Source organism: Littorina saxatilis, linkage group LG3, assembly GCF_037325665.1.
Source record: "Littorina saxatilis isolate snail1 linkage group LG3, US_GU_Lsax_2.0, whole genome shotgun sequence".
NCBI classification, from domain to species: Eukaryota; Metazoa; Mollusca; class Gastropoda; order Littorinimorpha; family Littorinidae; genus Littorina; species Littorina saxatilis.
The window spans coordinates 15322673-15347053 of record NC_090247.1 but is presented as its reverse complement, the minus strand read 5'-3'; the positions used below and the strand labels follow the sequence as shown (position 1 = coordinate 15347053).

The 24381-nt window shown below is 40.7% G+C and overlaps 1 protein-coding gene and 1 long non-coding RNA gene across 2 annotated transcripts; both read right to left on the bottom strand.

Moving 5' to 3' along the window:
* Positions 1 to 13359: 13359 nt before the first annotated feature.
* LOC138961708 (uncharacterized) lies at positions 13360 to 14243 on the bottom strand. Its single transcript, XR_011454285.1, has 2 exons — positions 13610 to 14243; positions 13360 to 13449 (listed from the first exon to the last, which is right to left on the bottom strand). It is a non-coding gene; the product is annotated as an uncharacterized lncRNA (long non-coding RNA).
* Positions 14244 to 17919: 3676 nt separating this feature from the next.
* On the bottom strand, positions 17920 to 21398 carry LOC138961109 (uncharacterized). The gene is made up of 3 exons (XM_070332709.1): positions 21259 to 21398; positions 18660 to 20034; positions 17920 to 18128 (listed from the first exon to the last, which is right to left on the bottom strand). Exons 2-3 carry the CDS (start codon positions 19777 to 19779, stop codon positions 17920 to 17922), a joined length of 1329 nt encoding a protein of 442 aa, XP_070188810.1. The 5' UTR covers positions 19780 to 20034; positions 21259 to 21398.
* Positions 21399 to 24381: the final 2983 nt, after the last annotated feature.

Below are 24381 nucleotides of genomic sequence, written 5' to 3'. Positions count from 1 at the left end.
GTAAGAAATGTTTAGTCCTTTGTACTGGAAACTTGCATTCTCCCAGTAAGGTCATATATTGTACTACGTTGCAGGCCCCTGGAGCATTTTTTTGATTAGTGCTTTTGTGAACAAGAAACACTTAACAAGTGGCTCTATCCCTTCTCCCCCCCCCCCCCCCCCCCCCCTTTCCCCTATCCCATCTCCCCCCTTTCCCTCGTCGCGATATATAACCTTCGTGGTTGAAAACGACGTTAAACACCAAATAAAGAAATAAAGAACTGTAGCCCATAATCGGGCACAACGAATCCTTCTTTATCATGTATGATCGGTGTGAACATTTCTCAAGTCGATTACAGTATGTGGGATACCTCTAGCTTCGCTGGGATAATTTTTTTTTTCTTTTTTAATCCACGTGCACAAGACAAAAACTTTCATACTGTGCCAAAGTGATCCGGGTTCGATTCCCGGCATGGGAGGTCTATTTTTTTTTTTTAATTCTTGTTTACTATTGTTTATTATGAACGTTTTAATGTTTTATTTTACTCTAATAATTTTTTTAATTGTGTAAAATAAATAAAAATCCAAGTGATCCGGGTTCGATTCCCGGCATGGGTGGTCTATTTTTTTTTTTAAATTCTTGTTTACTATTGTTTATTATGAACGTTTTAATGTTTTATTTTACTCTAATAATTTTTTTAATTGTGTAAAATAAATTAAAAATTTTTTTTTTTTTAAATCCACGTGCACAAGACAAAAACTTTCATACTGGGGGAGCGAGCCAGTCTGAAGAGTACTCGGGTCCAGCGCCAGCGTTTTTTATTCTAGCGTATTCATTGTGATATTGTATGCAGTTGACTGTTTGTTGTTTTTGATTAACCAGATAAACTCTCTTTCCTCTTCTCAACTTAACATGAACCATTTATTTACACTTTCTTGTCTAAATTTATTTTGATCAGCGCAACTGGTTCACGAAAAGCGCATTCATATGAGTCTGGTTGTTCGTTGTGTGTTTGAGGTCTTTTTACATTTAGTCAAGTTTTGACTAAATGTTTTAACGTAGAGGGGGGAATCGAGACGAGGGTCGTGGTGTATGTGCGTGCGTGTGTGTGTGTGTGTGTGTGTGTGTGTGTGTGTGTGTGTGTGTGTGTGTCTGTCTGTGTGTGTGTGTAGAGCGATTCAGACTAAACTACTGGACCGATCTTTATGAAATTTGACATGAGAGTTCCTGGGTATGAAATCCCCGAACGTTTTTTTCATTTTTTTGATAAATGTCTTTGATGACGTCATATCCGGCTTTTCGTGAAAGTTGAGGCGGCACTGTCACGCCCTCATTTTTCAACCAAATTGGTTCAAATTTTGGTCAAGTAATCTTCGACAAAGCCCGGACTTCGGTATTGCATTTCAGCTTGGTGGCTTAAAAATTAATTAATGACTTTGGTCATTAAAAATCTGAAAATTGTAATAAAAAAAAATAAAAATTTATAAAACGATCCAAATTTACGTTCATCTTATTTTCCATCATTTGCTGATTCCAAAAACATATAAATATGTTATATTTGGATTAAAAATAAGCTCTGAAAATTAAATATATAAAAATTATTATCAAAATTAAATTGTCGAAATCAATTTAAAAACACTTTCATCTTATTCCTTGTCGGTTCCTGATTCCAAAAACATATAGATATGATATGTTTGGATTAAAAACACGCTCAGAAAGTGTCACGCGCTAATCGCGAGAGCAAAGGATAGAGGAGAAAGAAAAAGAAAAAGAATGAAATAAAATAAAAGAACCCCAACCAATTTAATTCAACTGTAAAAGGAAATAAGTTTATTATTTAACACAAGACAAGACAACTGCAATCATACACTTCCACTCAAACCAAATATCAAAGTAATGAATGAACAACTTAATAAAATACAATAACACTAAAAACAAAACACTATCAAATAAAACAACTAACTAACTTGAAGAAAAAATGTAGCCATTAACACATTTGCATGTACCACACCCTATTAAAGCCGGAGTGCACTCTCAAAAATACTTGTCAATCAATGGGGTAACAACTGAACCTCCATCAATGTGCAAACATTAAGCGATAAACACACGAGAATGTTCAACACGATCACTCTTGTAATCAATTAACCACCAGAAAATATTCACAATATCTGCTCAAGTTTATCCCCCAGTTTCTTCTGTGTATTTGAGAATGACGTGCCAATCACAAGCACTCAGCCCTGGGTTTCAGTTCATTGTCACTTGGTTTTCGACTCAAATCCATACCATGGTTGAATACTGTGATCTCTTCGTATTATCCCCACACGGTCTCTGAACTACTGAGTCTTGGTTATTGAAAACCAAAGTATGTTTCTTTCCCAATGTTCTCTTAGGCACACACAAAATATTGGCAAAGTTCCACAACCCAACTGTTACTGGCTTACTTCCCTCAAGGCGAACAAAATCAACCTGATAGGAAGATCAGGGATGTCATCCATTCATCACCCCAAGAAGAAGGGCAACGGCCATCTCTCTGACCACTCCAAGGTCCAGAACCAACCGGTGGAGATGGTAAGTAAGCTGTCATCCAACAGCCCCAGCCTGAAGCCAAAACGTCCCGCTGTACCCACACTGGTATGTGGATAGGTCCAGTAGGTATGTGGATAGGTCCTGCACCATATAAATGAGGCAGCCTATAGTCTAACTACTAATACCACATTAAACCCTCATTACACAATGCTTTCTCAAAAAAAACCTAAGTTCTCATTCCCTCTTGTCATGTGTAGAAGTTGGGAAAATTTTGTTCAAAAATTTTCAAAGTTCAAACTCTCTATAATTACCAATTAAATTTTCCACAAAAATTATCAAAGTCCAGGAAGGGATGAAAACACGGGAATTCTTCCCTAAGGTTCAATTCATATGAATTTACCAAACACAAGTCACTTAGAGAAAGCAATGTGCAAAAGAAGTCACACAATTTAAAAACCATATCAATGTTTTCATAACATGAGGCGGCCATTTTGGAATAGGGGTAATAACTCTCCCCAAACTAAGGGCAGTTATCCCTGAAGTACAATATAGACTGGGGTATTATCTTCCCTTATTGAACAGGGGCGATAACCACATACACTTCCCCTATGCCGCCATTTTGTTTCCTCAACAAAATATAATTTCATCAATTATTTCATAAAAAATTCAAATCACATTGTACAAATCTCAACCCCAGTGATTTTACACACACATATCATATTCCACACAACTTGGGCCCCATCACCCATACAATATCTTTGAACACACACAAATCATTATGATACAAGCTGACCAATGCCCTGACCACCTCTCTGGAAATTATAACAGATAAATAAAATCCATCTTCATCCAACACATTTCAAAGCCAACTTTACAATAAACACATGTATAGACTTTTGATTTGTGGTCTCTTTCAATCTAGGCCATTATTTTCAGGAAGCTGAAGCTGACCCCATCACCAACCTGTCCCTGTGGTCTGGAAGACCAGACTCCAGAACATGTCTTAATGACATGCCCCCAACTCAAACCGATCAGAGACAAAGTGTGGCCAGCATCAGTCCCTCTCCGCACCAAACTCTATGGGAGCAGACAAGACCTGGAAGCCACGACGTCATTCGTCTCGCAGACTAAACTGATGGTGTGACGGCGAACGCAAGAAGAAGAAGAAGAAGAAGCCATTATTTCAATTTTACCTCTTCACAAAATTGGCCATTTTGAATGCACAAGGTCAGGCTATCATTTCATGTTTAACCACTCATAAAATCGGTGCATGGTCAAACATTCACTCAACATCCAATCTATCAGTCTCTTCAAAGGTTAGGACATGAAAACGTTACCACCTTCCCATCCCAAAAGAAAGCCTCACAAAATGAAACATAAAAGCAAACGAAAACTGAAAATTACTCGCACCCATACCTCATTCACACAGTAGTTGCTGGGTCAGCACACATGCATAATTCAACCCATGACCAGCCTACTCACCAGTGACCTGTGAGACACTAACAGTCTGTCCAACACCAAACGCAGCAGGGATAATATGCAGGGGCACAAGCTGACCACCAACACAGCCTAGCAGGTCAACTATAAATGGACACTGCTTCCAGCTACTGTATCAATTACACAATAAAATCCCTCCACTTGCATTGCACTAATGCTCAAAGGGTGCCTACAACAGAACCTCCTTCCTCGTCAGTGTACGGCTGTCAAGTGCACAGAAGTCGACAACTACCCACGCGAGGCTCACCCCACGTGATCTGTCTTGACCAACCAGCAATCCCCACTCAGGGGTGGCGTATAATGCATTCAGGCTCACAACGACCAAGTCACTGTTATTTCAAAATAGTCAGTTTATTGGGCTATTTCTGGGTGACAGAAAGTTAAAACGAAGAGAGGTACAGAAAAGCGTGCTATCATTCTCAGCGCAACTACTACCCCGCTCTTCTTCTCAATTTCACGGTCTTTGCCGTAAGCGGTGGACTGACGATGCTACGAGAATGACGGTACCCACCGTTAATTCAATTTTCATCTTCAGTTTCACAAAACAAAAAATGAAAAACGACTCAATTTTCAATATTTCGTTTTTCAATCTTCAATACGGTAAACAGAAAAACAGTTCACTTCCGTTTTTCAATATTTGATTTTCAATTCACAAATCAAAAAACGAAACAAGGTCTACTTCCGTTTTTCAATATTTTGTTTTTCATTCTTCAAAACGGTAAACAGCAAAACAGTCTACTTCCGTTTTTCAATGTTTGATTTTCAAAGCGATAATAGAAAAACAATCAACTTCCGTTTCTCAATAATGTAATATCTTTCATAGTTTTCTTGTGCAATGAACGCTCCCCGATTTCCCAACCAATCGAAGCTCGGTGTCATTTGCGCCATAACGCAAAAGCCGTGCAGGAGTGCTAGCTTGATTTTTGGCCTGTGGACTGCAAGATGTCGTTTTTTTTTTTTTAGTGGGTCGCAAAGGATATCGTTGTCGCTGGCAGACGTCCGTGTCAGCAAACTGGCACGGATTTTCAAGGTTTGTATGTTTATGTATGTATAAAGTGTTTGCCTCGAATTAGGGAATATGAACAACTCTACAATTGATCCCCTGTTATTAAACAGAAAGTTGTGCCTCACCTAAACCTTGAACTTACACCCGTGAGAGAGAAATTTCCTCATAAAGTGTTTGCTTCGAATTAGGGAAAATGAACAACTCTACATTAATCCCCTGTCATCAAACAGAAAGTTGTGCCTCACCTAAACCTTGAACTTACACCCGTGAGAGAGAAATTTCCTCATAAAGTGTTTGCTTCGAATTAGGGAAAATGAACAACTCTACAATTAATCCCCTGTCATTAATCCCCTGCCATAGCAGCCCATCGGCCTTTTACTGATCAATAGTGCTGATAACACGAATGAATCGACTCGACACGCAACACGATCACTCAGCCGCAACGGAGAGGGAGGGACACAATTTCACGCCCCAACTATCACAACCCCCCCCCCCCCCCCACGGCAACTCCACCCACCACGCCATCAGAGCCCCACTACACGTATCAAAGACGCTACGCCCAGCCACCGGAGCCTTGCTTGACACACGCAAGCCAACCCACGGGCGGAATTTGGCCCCACCAAGAAGATCGCAGAACAACTCTGACGAGATTGTCTATAAAAACAGACAGAATCAACTACAAGCCATGCAGGTTAACCTGAAACCAGCAAAAGAAAGGGTGATCCCCATCTTGGACAAACTGCAGGAAAACTTCAAATGCAGAATGAGTCTCACCACTGCAAAGCAATCGCTTATTCTCGCAATCGAGAAGGACCGGTGTGTACCCTTCCTTAAAGGGACCACTGAGTTCAACCCAACAATGAACGGCTCTACTGCCAGAATACATGAGCTTATAGAGACCAGTTTCAGGATACCATAAGGGAAAACAAAATATCCCTCCAACACCAGTAAGCCTCAGTCACTGAGGACATATGGGTAACAAACCACCAGTACATGCAAGTACACCCTAACAAGGGAAATTAATAATAGTCATCTATAAATGATTATTCTCAATCGAGAAACAAAATGATGAGGATATGGGTTTGAATAGTTGTCCCCTGACGAGGCTACCTTTCAGTTTCCCCAGAACACCTCTATAAAATCACAAAGAAGTTATCCTAACAATTTGAAACTGTAAATATTGCCGAAAAGTACCATCTTTGGGAGAGGTATTTAGGGATCTCTGGGCTGCCTACTGCATTTGCCGGGTTTGGCAGACCCTTGATTTTTACCCCCTATGACTGATCGGTCCGTACGGGCCAGCAAGGGTCCAACCATGTAGCAATTGCCTTTGTGCGATCCTCGGTAGTGTGGAAAAGCACCCAGAGACACCCAAAACCACTCCCCTACATAACTAGTACACATGTTGTTTCACACAACGGTACTCGAGCAATACCACTAAGTATTGAAGCAATTTGCTAAATCAGTTGAACACAAACGACAGACACCGTGTCAGTGTAACAAGACCAACACCTCTCAGTGTACACCACTACACCAACAGGAATAACAACTCAATAACTCAGAACAACTACAATGATAGTTGAAAAACAACAACTACTACGAACATTTCAACAACAACAACAACTCGATCTCGAGAACGATTATAATCTCTACAAACCCCACCATCAACAAAACCAACACCAACTACAACTACCATCTTGACATGAAGTTGTGCTTTACCTAAACCTTGAACTTACACCCGTGAGAGAGAAATTTCCTCATAAAGTGTTTGCTTCGAATTAGGGAAAATGATACAACTATACAATTGATCCCCTGTCACCAAACAGAAAGTTGTGCCTCACCTAAACCTTGAACTTACACCCGTGAGAGAGAAATTTCCTCATAAAGTGTTTGCTTCGAATTTAGGGAAAATGAACAACTCTACAATTAATCCCCAGCTATCAAACAGAAAGTTGTGCCTTTCCTAAACCTTGAACCTACACCCGTGAGAGAACAATTTCCTCATAAAGTGTTTGCTTCGAACTAGGGAAAAAGACACAACACTGCACCTAATCCCCAGCAATTTGCTGAATCAGTTGAACACAAACGACAGACACCGCGTCAGTGTAACAAGACCAACACCTCTCAGTGTACACCACTACACCAACAGGAATAACAACTCAATAACCCAGAACAACTACAATGATAGTTTGAAAAACAACAACTACTACGAACATTTCAACAACAACAACTCGATCTCGAGAACGATTATAATCTCTACAAACCCCACCATCAACAAAACCAACACCAACTACAACTACCATCTCAACATGAAGTTGTGCCTCACCTAAACCTTGAACTTACACCCGTGAGAGAGAAATTTCCTCATAAAGTGTTTGCTTCGAATTAGGGAAAATGATACAACTCTACAATTGATCCCCTGTCACCAAACAGAAAGTTGTGCCTCACCTAAACCTTGAACTTACACCCGTGAGAGAGAAATTTCCTCATAAAGTGTTTGCTTCGAATTAGGGAAAATGAACAACTCTACAATTGATCCCCTGTTATCAAACAGAAAGTTGTGCCTCACCTAAACCTTGAATTTACACCCGTGAGAGAGAAATTTCCTCATAAAGTGTTTGCTTCAAATTAGGGAAAATGAACAACTCTACAAGTAATCCCCTGTCATCAAACAGAAAGTTGTGCCTCACCTAAACCTTGAACTTACACCCGTGAGAGAGAAATTTCCTCATAAAGTGTTTGCTTCGAATTAGGGAAAATGAACAACTCTACAATTAATCCCCTGTCATCAAACAGAAAGTTGTGCCTCACCTAAACCTCTAACTTACACCCGTGAGAGAGAAATTTCCTCATAAAGTGTTTGCTTCGAATTAGGGAAAATGAACAACTCTACAATTAATCCCCTGTCATCAAACAGAAAGTTGTACCTTACCTAAACCTTGAACTTACACCCGTGAGAGAGAAATTTCCTCATAAAGTGTTTGCTTCGAATTTAGGGAAAATGAACAACTCTACAATTAATCCCCAGTTATCAAACAGAAAGTTGTGCCTTTCCTAAACCTTGAACTTACAACCGTGAGAGAAGAATTTCCTCATAAAGTGTTTGCTTCGAATTGGGCAAAAAGATACAACTCTGCACCTAATCCCCAGCTATCAAACAGAAAGTTGTACCTCTCCTAAACCTTGAACTTGTACCTGTGAGAGAGAAATTTCCTCATAAAGTGCTTGCTTGGAATTAGGGAAAATGATACAACTTTACAATTAATACCCAGTTATCAAACTCCCAGAGATGGATAACATCTGTCTCCACTACGACACCGTAAATTGACCAGTCTCTAGCAACAGACGCTGGAACGATATAACTAATCCTTCCAGTGCCAGGGCATTTCCGTTTCAACTGAGACGCCGCAGCTATAAGGGTATCAAGTCACACACGCGGATACGCAACAGCTAAATCCTACAGCAATAGGTATTTCCGGCACTTGCCATCCCTCAAACCCAATCAAGGGACGAGCCGGGAAAGGAAACGAAAAGACTGAGGCCTGCACATTCCTAAGCCTCCTCCCCAACTGTTATGTCTGCACATTGGCACTAAACCCAACTAAGCAATATCTCGACGGTCTGCTCATCCCCTCACATTCCCGCATCAAAGGGACACGGGATACCACCCCACTATCCGTGGTCAAAGTGCATTTGTCACTATACGGTTCTCTCCCAAATCATGGGCAGACACTCCAAAACAAAACTCCGCATCAAAAGGAGGAAACAAACCAGACTTTCTAATGAGAAAGAAAAGAAAATCAACAACAACTTGACACGAGCCAAACAATTCGTGATCAACCTGTCAAATGTGCCACTCTCGGATGGATAATATCTGGGCCTAGCAAAAGGCCTCAAATTCATACCAACGCCTACAATTGATCCCCTGTCATCAAACAGAAAGTTGTGCCTCACCTAACCTTGAACTTACACCTGTGAGAGAGAAATTTCCTCATAAAGTGTTTGCTTCGAATTAGGGAAAATGAACAACTCTACATTAATCCCCTGTCATCAAACAGAAACTTGTGCCTCACCTAAACCTTGAACTTACACCCGTGAGAGAGATATTTCCTCATAAAGTGTTTGCCTCGAATTAGGGAAAATGAACAACTCTACAATTGATCCCCTGTTATTAAACAGAAAGTTGTGCCTCACCTAAACCTTGAACTTACACCCGTGAGAGAGAAATTTCCTCATAAAGTGTTTGCTTCGAATTAGGGAAAATGAACAACTCTACATTAATCCCCTGTCATCAAACAGAAACTTGTGCCTCACCTAAACCTTGAACTTACACCCGTGAGAGAGATATTTCCTCATAAAGTGTTTGCCTCGAATTAGGGAAAATGAACAACTCTACAATTGATCCCCTGTTATTAAACAGAAGGTTGTGCCTCACCTAAACCTTGAACTTACACCCGTGAGAGAGAAATTTCCTCATAAAGTGTTTGCTTCGAATTAGGGAAAATGAACAACTCTACATTAATCCCCTGTCATCAAACAGAAACTTGTGCCTCACCTAAACCTTGAACTTACACCCGTGAGAGAGATATTTCCTCATAAAGTGTTTGCCTCGAATTAGGGAATATGAACAACTCTACAATTGATCCCCTGTTATTAAACAGAAAGTTGTGCCTCACCTAAACCTTGAACTTACACCCGTGAGAGAGAAATTTCCTCATAAAGTGTTTGCTTCGAATTAGGGAAAATGAACAACTCTACATTAATCCCCTGTCATCAAACAGAAAGTTGTGCCTCACCTAAACCTTGAACTTACACCCGTGAGAGAGAAATTTCCTCATAAAGTGTTTGCTTCGAATTAGGGAAAATGAACAACTCTACATTAATCCCCTGTCATTAATCCCCTGCCATAGCAGCCCATCGGTCTTTTACTGATCAATAGTGCTGATAACACGAATGAATCGACTCGACACGCAACACGATCACTCAGCCGCAACGGAGAGGGAGGGACACAATTTCGCGCCCCAACTATCACAACCCCCCCCCCCCCCCCCCCCCCCACGGCAACTCCGCCCACCACGCCATCAGAGCCCCATTACACGTATCAAAGACGCTACGCCCAGCCACCGGAGCCTTGCTTGACACACGCAAGCCAACCCACGGGCGGAATTTGGCCCCACCAAGAAGATCGCAGAACAACTCTGACGAGATTGTCTATAAAAACAGACAGAATCAACTACAAGCCATGCAGGTTAACCTGAAACCAGCAAAAGAAAGGGTGATCCCCATCTTGGACAAACTGCAGGAAAACTTCAAATGCAGAATGAGTCTCACCACTGCAAAGCAATCGCTTATTCTCGCAATCGAGAAGGACCGGTGTGTACCCTTCCTTAAAGGGACCACTGAGTTCAACCCAACAATGAACGGCTCTACTGCCAGAATACATGAGCTTATAGAGACCAGTTTCAGGATACCATAAGGGAAAACAAAATATCCCTCCAACACCAGTAAGCCTCAGTCACTGAGGACATATGGGTAACAAACCACCAGTACATGCAAGTACACCCTAACAAGGGAAATTAATAATAGTCATCTATAAATGATTATTCTCAATCGAGAAACAAAATGATGAGGATATGGGTTTGAATAGTTGTCCCCTGACGAGGCTACCTTTCAGTTTCCCCAGAACACCTCTATAAAATCACAAAGAAGTTATCCTAACAATTTGAAACTGTAAATATTGCCGAAAAGTACCATCTTTGGGAGAGGTATTTAGGGATCTCTGGGCTGCCTACTGCATTTGCCGGGTTTGGCAGACCCTTGATTTTTACCCCCTACGTCACTTTCAGGGGAGAGAAGCAGTAGCAAAAAATTGTCTATTGCTTCCCTTCTCGCTGATTACAGGTGAGATTGAGCACTTTCTCAGGCCGACTAGGGGTGATCGGAGAGGAAGAAATTGTTTTGTTTAATATATTTGGTATCCTGATATGCAGCTCTTTCCATTCAAGCAATAAAAATGTTGCACTTTAGTAGGCCTTTAAAGCCGAGCGGCGAGATCCGAAAATTATTAGTTTACTTTTTTGTACCTGTATGTATTGCTGGTGAACATATATTCGTTTGTGTCAACTCTTTACGGGGGAGCAGGATCTCAAGTTGTGCTCATCCCACCCACATTCTCACGGAAATATTTGTCGGGTGTGGTGGCTTAGCCTCTAGTGAGAAACCGCATTCATTAATTGTTGACCGGCACGGTTGGCCTAGTGGTAAGGCGTCCGCCCCGTGATCGGGAGGTCGTGGGTTCGAACCCCGGCCGGGTCGTACCTAAGACTTTAAAATTGGCAATCTAGTGGCTGCTCCGCCTGGCGTCTGGCATTATGGGGTTAGTGCTAGGACTGGTTGGTCCGGTGTCAGAATAATGTGACTGGGTGAGACATGAAGCCTGTGCTGCGACTTCTGTCTTGTGTGTGGCGCACGTTATATGTCTAAGCAGCACCGCCCTGATATGGCCCTTCGTGGTCGGCTGGGCGTTAAGCAAAAAAAAAAAAAAAAAGATTATTAAAGAGTTGATTGAAGAGTGAATTCAGGGTTAACACTGTGTATTTGTTCTTATATTTTTGTGCCAACAACTCTTATTGTGTCGGCTCATAGATGTTTTGTGTCGGTTCATATATATAATGTGTTGTGATACATATAATTTGTTCATTGATTGTATCATGTTCGCCCGTTTGTGTGACGTACTTGGGTTTCTTTCTTCTTGTTTGGTTGTGTACGTTGTGTTTGTCTTTTTGTCTGTGCATGTTGCACATTATTTTAAACATGACTTGTGGACATTAAGTGAGAAAAAGATACCGTGAACGGATGGATCCCTGCTTTTTTTCCATTACAAGACCAACAATGACATGATAACGAAGTGTCCATTGTTTGCAGAATGGTTGTTGGGCGAGAGATTAGCAGGAGATTTTGAATTCGTCTTGCATTTAAGTTTCCCGAATATCCTGTTGAAGCGAAATGCAAAAATGGGCGCAGATTGATGATGCATATTGTCACTGATACAGTTCTGTTAAACTACTCTTCGACTGATGCTGGTCAGGGTATACTGTCACACTACCTGACATTTTGTCGCAAAACCCAGTTCATGGCGAAGTCAATGAGGGATGCTCACCGCCTATTTACAAGAAAAAACAAGTCGCGTAAGGCGAAAATACAATATTTAGTCAAGTAGCTGTCGAACTCACAGAATGAAACTGAACGCAATGCCATTTTTCAGCAAGACCGTAGACTCGTAGCATCGTCAGTCCACCGCTCATGGCAAAGGCAGTGAAATTGACAAGAAGAGCGGGGTAGCAGTTGCGCTAAGAAGGATAGCACGCTTTTCTGTACCTCTCTTTGTTTTAACTTTCTGAGCGTGTTTTTAATCCAAACATATCATATCTATATGTTTTTGGAATCAGGAACGGACAAGGAATAAGATGAAAGTGTTTTTAAATTGATTTGGACAATTTAATTTTGATAATAATTTTTATATATTTAATTTTCAGAGCTTGTTTTTAATCCGAATATAACATATTTATATGTTTTTGGAATCAGCAAATGATGGAGAATAAGATAAACGTAAATTTGGATCGTTTTGAAAATTTTTATTTTTTTTTACAATTTTCAGATTTTTAATGACCAAAGTCATTAATTAATTTTTAAGCCACCAAGCTGAAATGCAATACCGAACCCCGGGCTTCGTCGAAGATTACTTGACCAAAATTTCAACCAATTTGGTTGAAAAATGAGGGCGTGACAGTGCCGCCTCAACTTTCACGAAAAGCCGGATATGACGTCATCAAAGACATTTATCAAAAAAATGAAAAAAACGTTCGGGGATTTCATACCCAGGAACTCTCATGTCAAATTTCATAAAGATCGGTCCAGTAGTTTAGTCTGAATCGCTCTACACACACACACACACACACAGACAGACAGACGCACATACACCACGACCCTCGTTTCGATTCCCCCTCGATGTTAAAATATTTAGTCAAAACTTGACTAAATATAAAAAGAAAGAAAAAAAAGAAAAAAACAGAAAAAAAAGGGAAAGAAAAAAGAGAGAAGAAAACAAGGAAGGGTTGAAGCAGCCTGCATGCAACTGAGGTCAAAAAAAAAAAAAAAAAAAAAAAAGTCAATGAGGGAGAGGAGATTGGCATGGCTATCTTAAAGCTGGCCCACACACATGCACACAAATACACCCACGCACGACAGAGGCAGAGACAAACAGGCAGGCAGGCAGGCAACCAAATAAACAGACAGAAAGGATGAATAGAAACAGCACACGCGCGCACGCATGATAAAACAAACACATTCGTTTATGAACAAAATATTTTTGTAAAGTAAACAAAACAAAAGCACCGCATGTCTGTTCATGCTTCTACGTGGAATAAGAGCAACCTTCCACCTGGCTGTTTCTTCTACGTGGAATAAGAGCAACCTTCCACCTGGCTGTTTCTTCTACGTGGAATAAGAGCAACCTTCCACCTGGCTGTTTCCTCTACGTGGAATAAGAGCAACCTTCCACCTGGCTGTTTCCTCTACGTGGAATAAGAGCAACCTTCCACCTGGCTGTTTCCTCTACGTGGAATAAGAGCAACCTTCCACCTGGCTGTTTCCTCTACAAAGAATGAATTTGAAACGATTTAATTGATTGCTATAGGTGTCAGTTCCTGAGATCATCAAGACTTCAGACAAAAAGCTCAAGGCTAGAGATTGTTTGCATGTATTCATGTACTGTGGAATGATGCTTTTTACTGCAATTTCTCCATGTGAGATAATAAAGTTAATTTGATTTGATTTGATTTGATTTAACCAGAGAACAAAATCTGGACAAATCTATGACTATTTTCAAGATGGTACAAACGAAAATGAAGATATTTTATGAAAAATGCACCAGACTCACAAGTTAATCCCGGAGTGTCTCTGCCCAGAAGCGTTGTTTTGTTTCGGAACTTGGGACCTTGAAAAGGTCATCTCAAGGACGCAACAGAAATAAGTCACTGGTCAAATCACTTGTCGATTGAGACTGCACAATTCATGTGAACCTGTCAGGCTGTTAATCGGTACAAGTAATGGACCAATTGATGTTGCTTTCGGTGCAAGTTTTTGTGAAGCTTCTTTAATCCAAAAACAGATAGACTGTTAACGTTCCAAAATTCTGAATAAAAAACAACAAGAATGTTACAGTACGTCGACCCCCTGGTCTTTGAGGTAGACAGAGCGACAAACATTCATGATAACGATAATAAACTTATCTCAAAATTGTCGACGAAACTTGCTTGCAAGATGCTAGCAAGGCAATCTTAAAAGCGCGTTTTATGACGATTTTGAGATACATTAATTATCTGTATCATAAGTGTTTGTCTGTATGTCTACTTCAAAGACCACTGGGTCGACGTACTGTAAATGTAAAGTGTTGTGTTGTCATAAACTGGACGTTCCAATAACCTACCACTCTTGCTGTTTTTTTAAATCTTATGTAGGACACTTCTTTAGAATAACCTATTGCAAGTACTTATACAGAATCTTGACATCCCCGCCTGCGTCATGATTTCAGAAGGTAAGGCGTCCTACTTTTAGCATGACCACAAATTGTTCAACCTTGACTCGGAGCTGTTGAATTCGTACAAAGTTTCTTCAGAACAACAACATTATTCATAAACTCCCCATGCAGCACATTTGTTTTTCAAATGATACCAGGCTATATATACGGCCACGGTTGCTAGGTGAGATCTGCTGTTTAAACAGCCAGACAATGAATGACGTAAAAGTTGAAATCAAAAATCAATGTGACCTAAGCCCAGTTTCGTGTTGTAATACTTCCTGTCTATTCAGGTCGATGACGGGATTTTTAGCATGATAAAGAGCAACATTAATTTGTGGTAGTTAAAATTAGAAATGAATACTTTTAAAAACAGCGTCTTAAAGGTGCCTTTCAAATAACAAAGACTAGCTCAATTGTCAACCACAACAGCTTTGAGCAGGCAAAGCATTTGATAAGGGCGTTCTCCCACTTGGACGCATACCACAAATCAACAACAGCCAGGCTGCTATACTTGCGGAGTTTTTACTGAAATGATTGTGCACGTGACACCCGTGTCAAACTGCGTATTAGATTCCGCCCTCTCCACATTAGAAGCAACTAGGCGTTTTTTGAATTTGTCTAAGGGGGAAAATGCTATTATCCAATGTAAAGCCATGTACAGTTCTGTGGTGGTTTACATGACAATAACCCCCCGCGGGTTAGGGGGAAGAATTTACCCGATGCTCCCCAGCATGTCGTAAGAGGCGACTAACGGACTCTGTTTCTCCTTTTACCCTTGTTAAGTGTTTCTTGTACAGAATATAGTCAATGTTTGTGAAGATTTTAGTCAAGCAGAATGTAAGAAATGTTAAGTCCTTTGTTCTGGAAACTTTGATTCTCCCAGTAAGGTAATACAATTATATTGTACTACGTTGCAAGCCCCTGGAGCAAATTTTTGATTAGTGCTTTTCTGAACAAGAAACAATTGACAAGTGGCTCTATCCCATCCCCCCCCCCCCTTTCCCATCTCCCCCCTTTCCCCGTTGCGATATAACCTTGAATGGTTGAAAACGACGTTAAACACCAAATAAAGAAAGAAAGACATGACAATAGGAATATGCTCCATTAATTGAAAAGCTTCGTAATAACTGAAGAAAGCAGTTACTTGCCGAAATATTGATTTAAACTTACCTAACCTGGTTACTGGTGTGTTTTCTTTTTATTTAAACCTTCGTAATAGTCTAAAAGGGAAAATGAAGTAAGCTCTGTTGGTTTAATATAAGTGTTTGAAATGTATTTACGTACATTATACATGTAGTTGTATATATTCATAGCCCATATTTTGAGCATTGCCACACATTTCTCTGTTGTTGTTTTTTTAATTCTATTTTTACTGATTTCACTGGTTAGCCATGTTGAGCAAAGCAAATCATTTTGTAACCAGTGGTAGGTCCGTTTAAACCAAAGTTGAGTAAGGCATTCACAGATATGTTGTGCCCTCACACAATGAAACAAGACGCGTGAAGCGAAATTAATACATTAATTTTGTCAATCTGTCAAACTCACAGAATGATACTGAACGCACTGCATTTCACGAAGACAATGCTTTGCCGACAATGGGTGCGCGTTTGCATATAAAACCAAAAATACTAAACGATTGCAAAGATGACATATTTGACCCTTGGGAGACTTGCTAAGAATGATCTTGACATCGATGCCCAGATATCGTACATGATATTACAATGCAACAAGAAGTATACGCTTAATTCACAGTTAAATAAAAAGAAGACACGCCAGTTACCAGGTTAGGTACTTGGTTTGATGAATATTTCTGCAGATAAAATGCCTTCGTCAAGTTGGTAAAAACGTTTTTTCACTGTTTATTTCACAGATCAATAGATTGTGTAACTGTTGTTATTCAGTTTGAAAAAAATGAGTATGCATGTTGAATTGAAAAAAGCAATCCACAAAACGAAATTGTTACAGGACATTTTGATGTTTCAAGGTGCTCAATGAACCATCCTCAATAACCACATCATTTAAACTGACAAGTGTGAACAGACATAAGCATTTTAGAACCTTCTTTTCACAGTGATACACCTACCATATGTAAATAAATTTAAGCACGGAGACTGCCATGTTAATTTGAAAAAGAAAAAAACTTGCATCGATCTTGGATATCAACATCGGTTAAAGAGCCTTTACAAACCAATAATCAAATTTATTTTGGAGCAGCATATCTTGAGCACTGATCAACCATAAATACACTCCCTCAAAGAATTATTACAACTTTTTTTGCCAAAGGTCATGACGTTCCTCTTTAACGTTCATAATTCATGTACAACCAAATGCAAACTCAGTTCGGTGAAGCAGACATGAAGCACATCATCGAGACATATCCTGTCTGTTGCCACAGAATCAAAAAACAAGAAAGGTAACTTGTCGGAACGTTGTTATTAACACAAATACGTTACAATCTGTAACGTACGTTTGTCAATAACAAAGTTCCAACAACTTACCTGTTTTGTTTTTTTATTCTGAATTTTGGAACGTTGTCAGTCTCTTTGTTTTTAGATTTGCTGCCACAGAGTTTGGTGCAAAGTGGCTCTGCTGTGAAGTTCACAGTTTGTCCGTATCCTATGTACACGCGACTTGTCTGAAGAATACCTCTGGTGTAACATCTTAGATAGCACAAGTAATAGGCGAGTGTATGGATCAGCTTCAGCATCCCAAGCAGGTGAGAGTTTGGAAGGCAGTAGCACACGTCCTTTGTGAGCCATGCAGCCCATACCACAGTTTTCTTCGAGGCTGCCATTATTCAGCCGAAGGCGAGACGCCGCATTGCCTGGGGTCCATCCGCGTTGAAAGTACGATATTCTAAAATTGAAAATAGGTCCACTATGCATCCCAGGCTGTCGGCCCTGAGATTTTGTGGATTGAAAGAAATCCGGAACAGACTGTCAGCTTTTCAAATCTTGACTAAAACTCAATGAGCTTTTTTGGTATGTTTAATTTAGAACACAGGCGAAAACAGTCGCAAGGTCTTCGACTCAAAAATATTAGAAGTCAGTAACGAACATCTTTGAGGATAGGTCAACAACTCTATCTTTTTCACCTTGTAATAATCATTTCTGTATTCGTACTTGTTAGTTGTTCGCTTTGAAAGCCTGTGAGTCACGAACTAAGATCTGTCAAACGTTTTCTGTCTTGTTTTAAATTAAGCGAATCAGAAATTATCATTTTCGGGTTCTCTGATCAATTGGGTTAAGTTTATTTCGTAAAGTCTACTTAGCGTAGCTGCCTGCTTAAAAGTCTTCGCGAAGTCGACTTCGGGCTCAATTAAGGACAGCATTAAGAATCGAATCTAAATGCACCAACATTGTCAGCACCACACCTGGGGCACTGATCCACCTGAACCACGCACTCTTGACACAGCACCTGGCAGTTACAAATGAGTGTCATATCCGCTGATCGTTGTCTGCAGTTTAAGCACGTGCTCCTCCTATTGTTCAGGGGTTGAATGTTGCCATTGACAGCGTCTTCGTTCGCGTCTTCGTTTTCTGCACACAAAAACACATCTTCGACAATAACGTCATCAGTGTTTAATATGGATAGCTCTCACACAAACACGCATACACACGACCCTCACAGACACACACACACACACACACACACACACATATGTACATACGCCCCCCCACACACACACACACACAAACACACACACACACACACACACACAAACACACACACACACAAACACACACACACACAAACACACACACACACACACAAACACACACACACACAAACACACACACACACACAAACAAACACACACACACACACACACACACACACAAACACACAAATGCACACAGACAAAACAAGCAAGCAGACTGTTTAAGAAGACAGGCATCTACAAACAGACGCAAATGACGCAAATGTACTGACAAAGACAAAGAAAAGGCAGCGCAGGACCCGATAATTCATGTACATTTGCCAAGTTAACAGACGTGGCTCTCAAGAGTTTCAGGGTGAACTTAAAAGTAAAAGAAACATTAAAACAGAAAGGCCCGGGAGACACCAACCTGCGTGGTCCTTACTTGCGTCATCAGGTTCTTGCGGGCGATCTCTTCCATCAGTCCAGTCTACCGCTTTCCTCTCGAGATCAACGCTGCGAGAGCCCTCATCACAAATGGCAATGTTTGGTCGCAGATGAAGCACATCGGATGTAAAGAGTATGTCTTGTTGGCTCGCTTGTTCACTGTGAGCTCCTTCAACAAGAGGTAGGCGTGGGGGCGAAGGACTGGGTGAAGGAGGGACAGAAGGAAACGTACTGGGAAGATGTGAAGGAACAGGTTGCGGCGGCTGGCTACGGGATAGAGAAGGTGAGAGAACATGCTCGGGGAAAGATTTTTGTTGAGAGCCGTTCCCTCCAGCAGCCCCTTTACCTTGGATGTCTTCATTGGAACTCCCTGCTACAGCGCCTTCACTTTGTACCAGACCAGAAGCAGGTGGGGGTGAAGGAGGAACAGGAGGAAACGTATTGGGAAGATCTAAAATCGCAAGTGGCAGCTGCTCACGACAGCGCTGAGAAGGTAAAGGAAAGGGCTGGGATGAAGGTTGGTGATCAGAACCGCTCCCTCCAACAGCCCCTTTACTTTGAATGTCATCATAAAGGATCGATGCCACAGCTCCTTCACTTTGTCCGAGACCAGAAGCAGGTGGGGGTAAAACCAAAGAAGGGGTTGAAGGTCGAAAAGATGTATTTTGCTGTTCAGTGACTGGGTTACTTTCATCAGTTTCATCTGATGTTCCTCCATCAGCGCCTTCGTCAAGACCGGTTTCATTGTTATGTGTCGTCGGAAGTGCTTTACGTGTCTTTGCTTTTTTACGAGTTTTTTTCGATGAATGACCTGTTCTGGCTCTAGCTAAATCAGAGTTTCCAGGTATTATTCCATTTGAGTCAACCTTTGCTGCTTCATTTTTGTCCTTGTGATCTACGTCGCCAACGTGAAGCTTTGGGTTATCCGGGATGCTTGGATGCTCACTTGGCTTCGTGACTTCAATACGCGAAGCAACATTTTCAGCATTCGTCAATGCCACGTCACTTTCAGCACCAAAGTTTGATTTGCCACTCACAATGCCAATGCTGGGTTGCTCACTGCTAGGACTAACATCGTCAATGTCCTGTCGGTTATTCGCCATCACCAATTCTTCGAAACAATTTCAGCAGCGTTGTTTTGCCCACCCCGTAAATCTGTTCTGCCTTTAGGAGTTATCGCCTGCACATCAGTTTCCAGCACCACTGCGGACCAAGTGTTTAGTAAATAATTCAATTGTTTGCAGCTGAACTGTTCATGGCGAGAAACGTCATGCAAGTGCACCGCACAGAGACTGCATATTGACGACCAGCATTAAGGCTAGTGTTATGATGCACCCCACAGGGGTCCATACCGGTCACTGAAAGCACAAAACATTAATATCTTGTCAGCTATTTGTTCTACTGCTTTTGGGTTCATGTAACAGTAAGGAATGCTACGCTACCATCGAACTTCCTGCGACTGTAAAGACGATGGCGAGAATAAATCATAGGCTCAGAATAATAACATAATCACGTGCTTTTTATGTGATTTCGTGGAGCGAAACGTTGGTAATGGGACCAGGTCATTAGTGCTTAATCGTTTTGAGAGATACCATCTTTGCTGTGTACTATTTACGCTTGGACGACATGCAGCCAAAACAAAAATTTTTATTTAAGGGAACACTAAACCCCCATCGTACGTGTTAGACTTGTGGGTAAATGGCTGATATAACATCCAGAGAAGCCACATATAAATAAAATGCAACAACATCACTTTTATAATTATGACTTAGTAAGAATTCATTAAACTGTTCGTTAAATGCTTCTTTTTTTCTCTCGTTAAACTATAATGGAGAGGGTAAATAATTGATCGTGGGCCCAGGAAGCCATACACTCAGTTGGGATTGTAAAAAGTCGTAAATCGTGAAACATTTCTACATACCTTGTTGTGAACGTAAAGCAACAACATTTATGCTATCAAAACAAAACTTGAAAAAAAACTCATACCGCATTACGAACAAACAAATACACAAACAGCATTTAAAGTTAAACATACAAACACGATCAAACGGCATGTAGCAACAATAAAGAGAAGTACCTCGCACATCCGGAGATCGTGTCAGTTTTTACAAACGTGATGCAATAATAAGTTCGGAAAATACCAATGCTATAATTAGGCATAACTCATCATACTAGACATAAATTATATTGACAATATAAGACATTTTCAAAATCAAGCAATTGTATGTGTTTTGCACGTCTCCATATACTCAAATAAAGCGTATTTTTCGCTCTTTTTTTCCTCTTTTTAAGATGTCAGAAACTAAAGATACAGATATGTGTGCAAATGCCATTGATCTTCTAGTCTTTTTAGCAGAGCTAGGTCTAAGCTGATGGTGAGACAATAACACCATAAACTATTTCAAATAAACCTTTTTTTGTCAAGAAGAACAAATCTACTTGAATTGTATCGAAAGTTAGACGGCGATGTAAATATATATCGCAGAACAGGTCACGCGCAAGGTCCCATGATTCACTGTTTGTCCGTTGTCCCACACAATCGTCACTGAAACCTGGGCGTATAAGACCAGAACATTACTCACCTTTACAGTTCTTGCTTTTGACACACACGTGTGTACATTCTCATTAATCTAAGACTGTTGTATTCCTGTGTGAAAAGTTAGCAAGCTGACATTCACCCTTTTTCAGACTCTCAGCTGAATGTCGCATGACCAGATCTTTTGTTTCCTCGTATGAGTCTAGTAAACAATTGATTCCCACCAAACAGCGGAACACATCTTACAGCGATGTCCCTTACTAGATGAGGAACGAAAAGAAGTGTGACCGTCACCAACTCCCTTGCAGACCAAACTATACGGCAGTCGACAGGAGTTGGAGAAAACGACAACATTTATCACCAGTGCTGGACTGATTGTGTAACCTCTGCGAACGCCAAGAAGAAGAAGAAGATTCCCGGTAAAGAGCGGGTATTCTCAGGAAATGTTGCAAAAGGTGGTCAAGTGTGAGAGAAGCACGAGACTTGAATACATTAGCACAGCCTTCCATATGCACGACAAAATACTTTGACTTGATTTGGATTTTGACCGAAAGAAGGCCATGTGCGTTTGCCAAATTTTGGCGTTTATATGTTACTTTGCGGTACGCGCATGAATAGACAAAGTGTGCCTTCCTTTTGGTCCCTCCCCTCCATTTTCTTCACACAACGTATATGTGACCCTCCGCCACGGGATGAGTCGCATGTCACCTTTGCATAATTTTCATATTTTTACATTTTCCTAAAGAGTTTTTTATGCTCTATCCAGTGGTGGAAACCGTTTTAGAAAAGAGCAAAAACTGTTTGAGTTATAAGCCTGTGACTAAGGTGACCCTCAGGCACTCCCCGGACTTATATTAAGCCTAGCGCAGAACCGCGCGAGGTGACATGCGACTCATTTCGTGGTGGAGGGTCACATATGTCTCTTCTTGTGTCGTTTGCTATGCTTCTTTGATATCACTATGTATCATTTTTCTGGTAGGATAGTTCCCCTGATCAGTCCAGGCTGACAGAGCAGACGTTTGACCTAATTACTCAGTCTCATTGGTCCAGCCAAGCATATCTTTTTCGTTTGCATTGGCGTGGGGATTTTTAGGTGACCATCATTAGAACTGTAACCCTGTACATTATTTGTTAAGCAAACTGCATCCTCAACAATTGTTTATCGAGCTTTCCTTCAGTAGAGTTGTCATGGCAACTTAGTTGTGTACGTTGTGTGTGATATGTGTGCTTAGTACACTATTTTCTATCGTCAAGTAAACTAGTCTACAGAGTGTGGTACTTTCGTAAATATTGCCTTGCCTTGTCTTGCTTTGTCTTGCTTTGCCTTGGCTCTGGCACTATACTGTCATCTTTGATGCATGACGATATTCTTGTTCGTGTGCTCACTGCCGTGTAAGATTGCTTTCAACCCCCACGGAAACGCCTGGACAGATCTATGGCCATTACAAGGTGGTCCACACGAGAAAGAAATTATAATACTAAGCAACTGAGAAAAAGAAGCATACTCACGGGAGACCCTTCACATGTCCCGCTTTGTGTATGAACTTAAGACTGAGGGAAGAGTCATCTCAACGAAGAAAAGAAATAAGCCAGCAGTCAAATCTCTTGTGGATTGTGACTGCATAAGAAAGCCAAACCGTCAGGCTGTTAATCAGTACTTGGCGCATCTTAAGACTAACCCACCAAAAGTACCGTAGTTGTGAAGAATCTTGCTATTCCACCGTACCCTGTCATTAATTTAAGAAGGTGAAGCGTACTACTTTTAGCATGCGCACAAACTGATTTACCTTCACTCGGATCTGTTGGACTCATGCAGTTTCTTCAGTTTGCAAGGCCCACGAAGTTTCTCTTGAATGATTACCAGGTTGTGAAAGACCGTATCGACAATGTGTGACCGACAACAACACCAAAACGCATTATGTTAACATGCTACTCATTTTGACGTCAGCCTTTTCCCAAGTAAAACTTCCTTGAATCGTAAACGGTGATGGCATTTTGTCTTGTGACACAAAAACTGAGTGCAAATAGTGCATTTAAGATAGCTGCCTATGTTCTATTCATTCTCGCCTACGCCTTTCCCTTGTAAACGTCCTTGTAATATGAACGGTGACGGCATTGTTTCTCATGACACAGAACTCTTGTTTCGATCAGCGCTTTATTATACGTTATTTGCGTGTTTGACCAAAATATGACATTTTACACAGATTGAGACAGTCATTGTTCTCCGAGACCGCGCTAGCAATATTGTTAACCAGAACACTCATTCTGTCCAGGTTTCACATTGGATCAGAGCATTCCCCTACTTGTGTGTGTGTGTGGGTGTGTGTGTGTGTGTGTGTGTGTGTGTGTGTGTGTGTGTATGTGTGTGTGTGTGTGTGTGTGTGTGTGTGTGTGTGTGTGTGTGTGTGTGTGTGTGTGTGTGTGTGTGTAAGTTTGTATATTGTTAGCCTTTTTCTGTTTTTTATGTTGTTGCTTTGATATATTATTTCGGTGGGTTTTTTCCTCCTTCTTTTCCCCTCCTACAAATCCCCGTATGGTCCGCCTAATCAGATATTATATTTCCTTTTAACAGCACGTGTATAAGCTTAATCAATTAATTGCTTGTTGTGCTCCATTTGTTACTTTTTTCTTTTTAATTTTTGGACATGTTTCAGTTCTTTTCAAATACATGTAAAACAACACAACAACAGCACCACTAACGTAAGAAAATCCAGTTGTTAAATTGATTGTATGCGGTAATTGTTATCTGTAATGTTCTGAATAAATTGTTTAAACCAACACTGCAATACTTGTGGAGATTTTACTGAACTGATTTTGCACGTCGTGACACCGATGTCAAACTGCAAAATAAATCAGCGCATACAAGAAGCATGTAGGCTGTTCCCTTTTGGCATGTGTCGCAAGGGAGATGTGCTCTTACCTTATGTAAAAGCCTGTAGATATCAGTGGTGATTTACATGATCGTTTTCACGGGAAGATTAATAATAATAAATAATAATAAATAATAATAATAATAATAATAATAATAATAATGGAAACTTATAGAGCGCTTACCTAGAAGCTCTAAGCGCTTTACAATGACATTGATATACACATGTACAAAACCAAAATACAGCATTAAGACACAAAAAGAACAGGAGTACAAAAGCAAATTCATCGTTTAAGTCCA

Excerpts from the sequence above, each read along its gene's own strand:
- LOC138961109 (XM_070332709.1), bottom strand. The coding sequence starts at position 19,779 with ATGGCGAATAACCGACAGGACATTGACGATGTTAGTCCTAGCAGTGAG. Across the intron at positions 18,129-18,659 it reads CGCAAGTAAGGACCACGCAG|AAAACGAAGACGCGAACGAA; the intron begins GTTGGTGTCTCC and ends TTTTGTGTGCAG.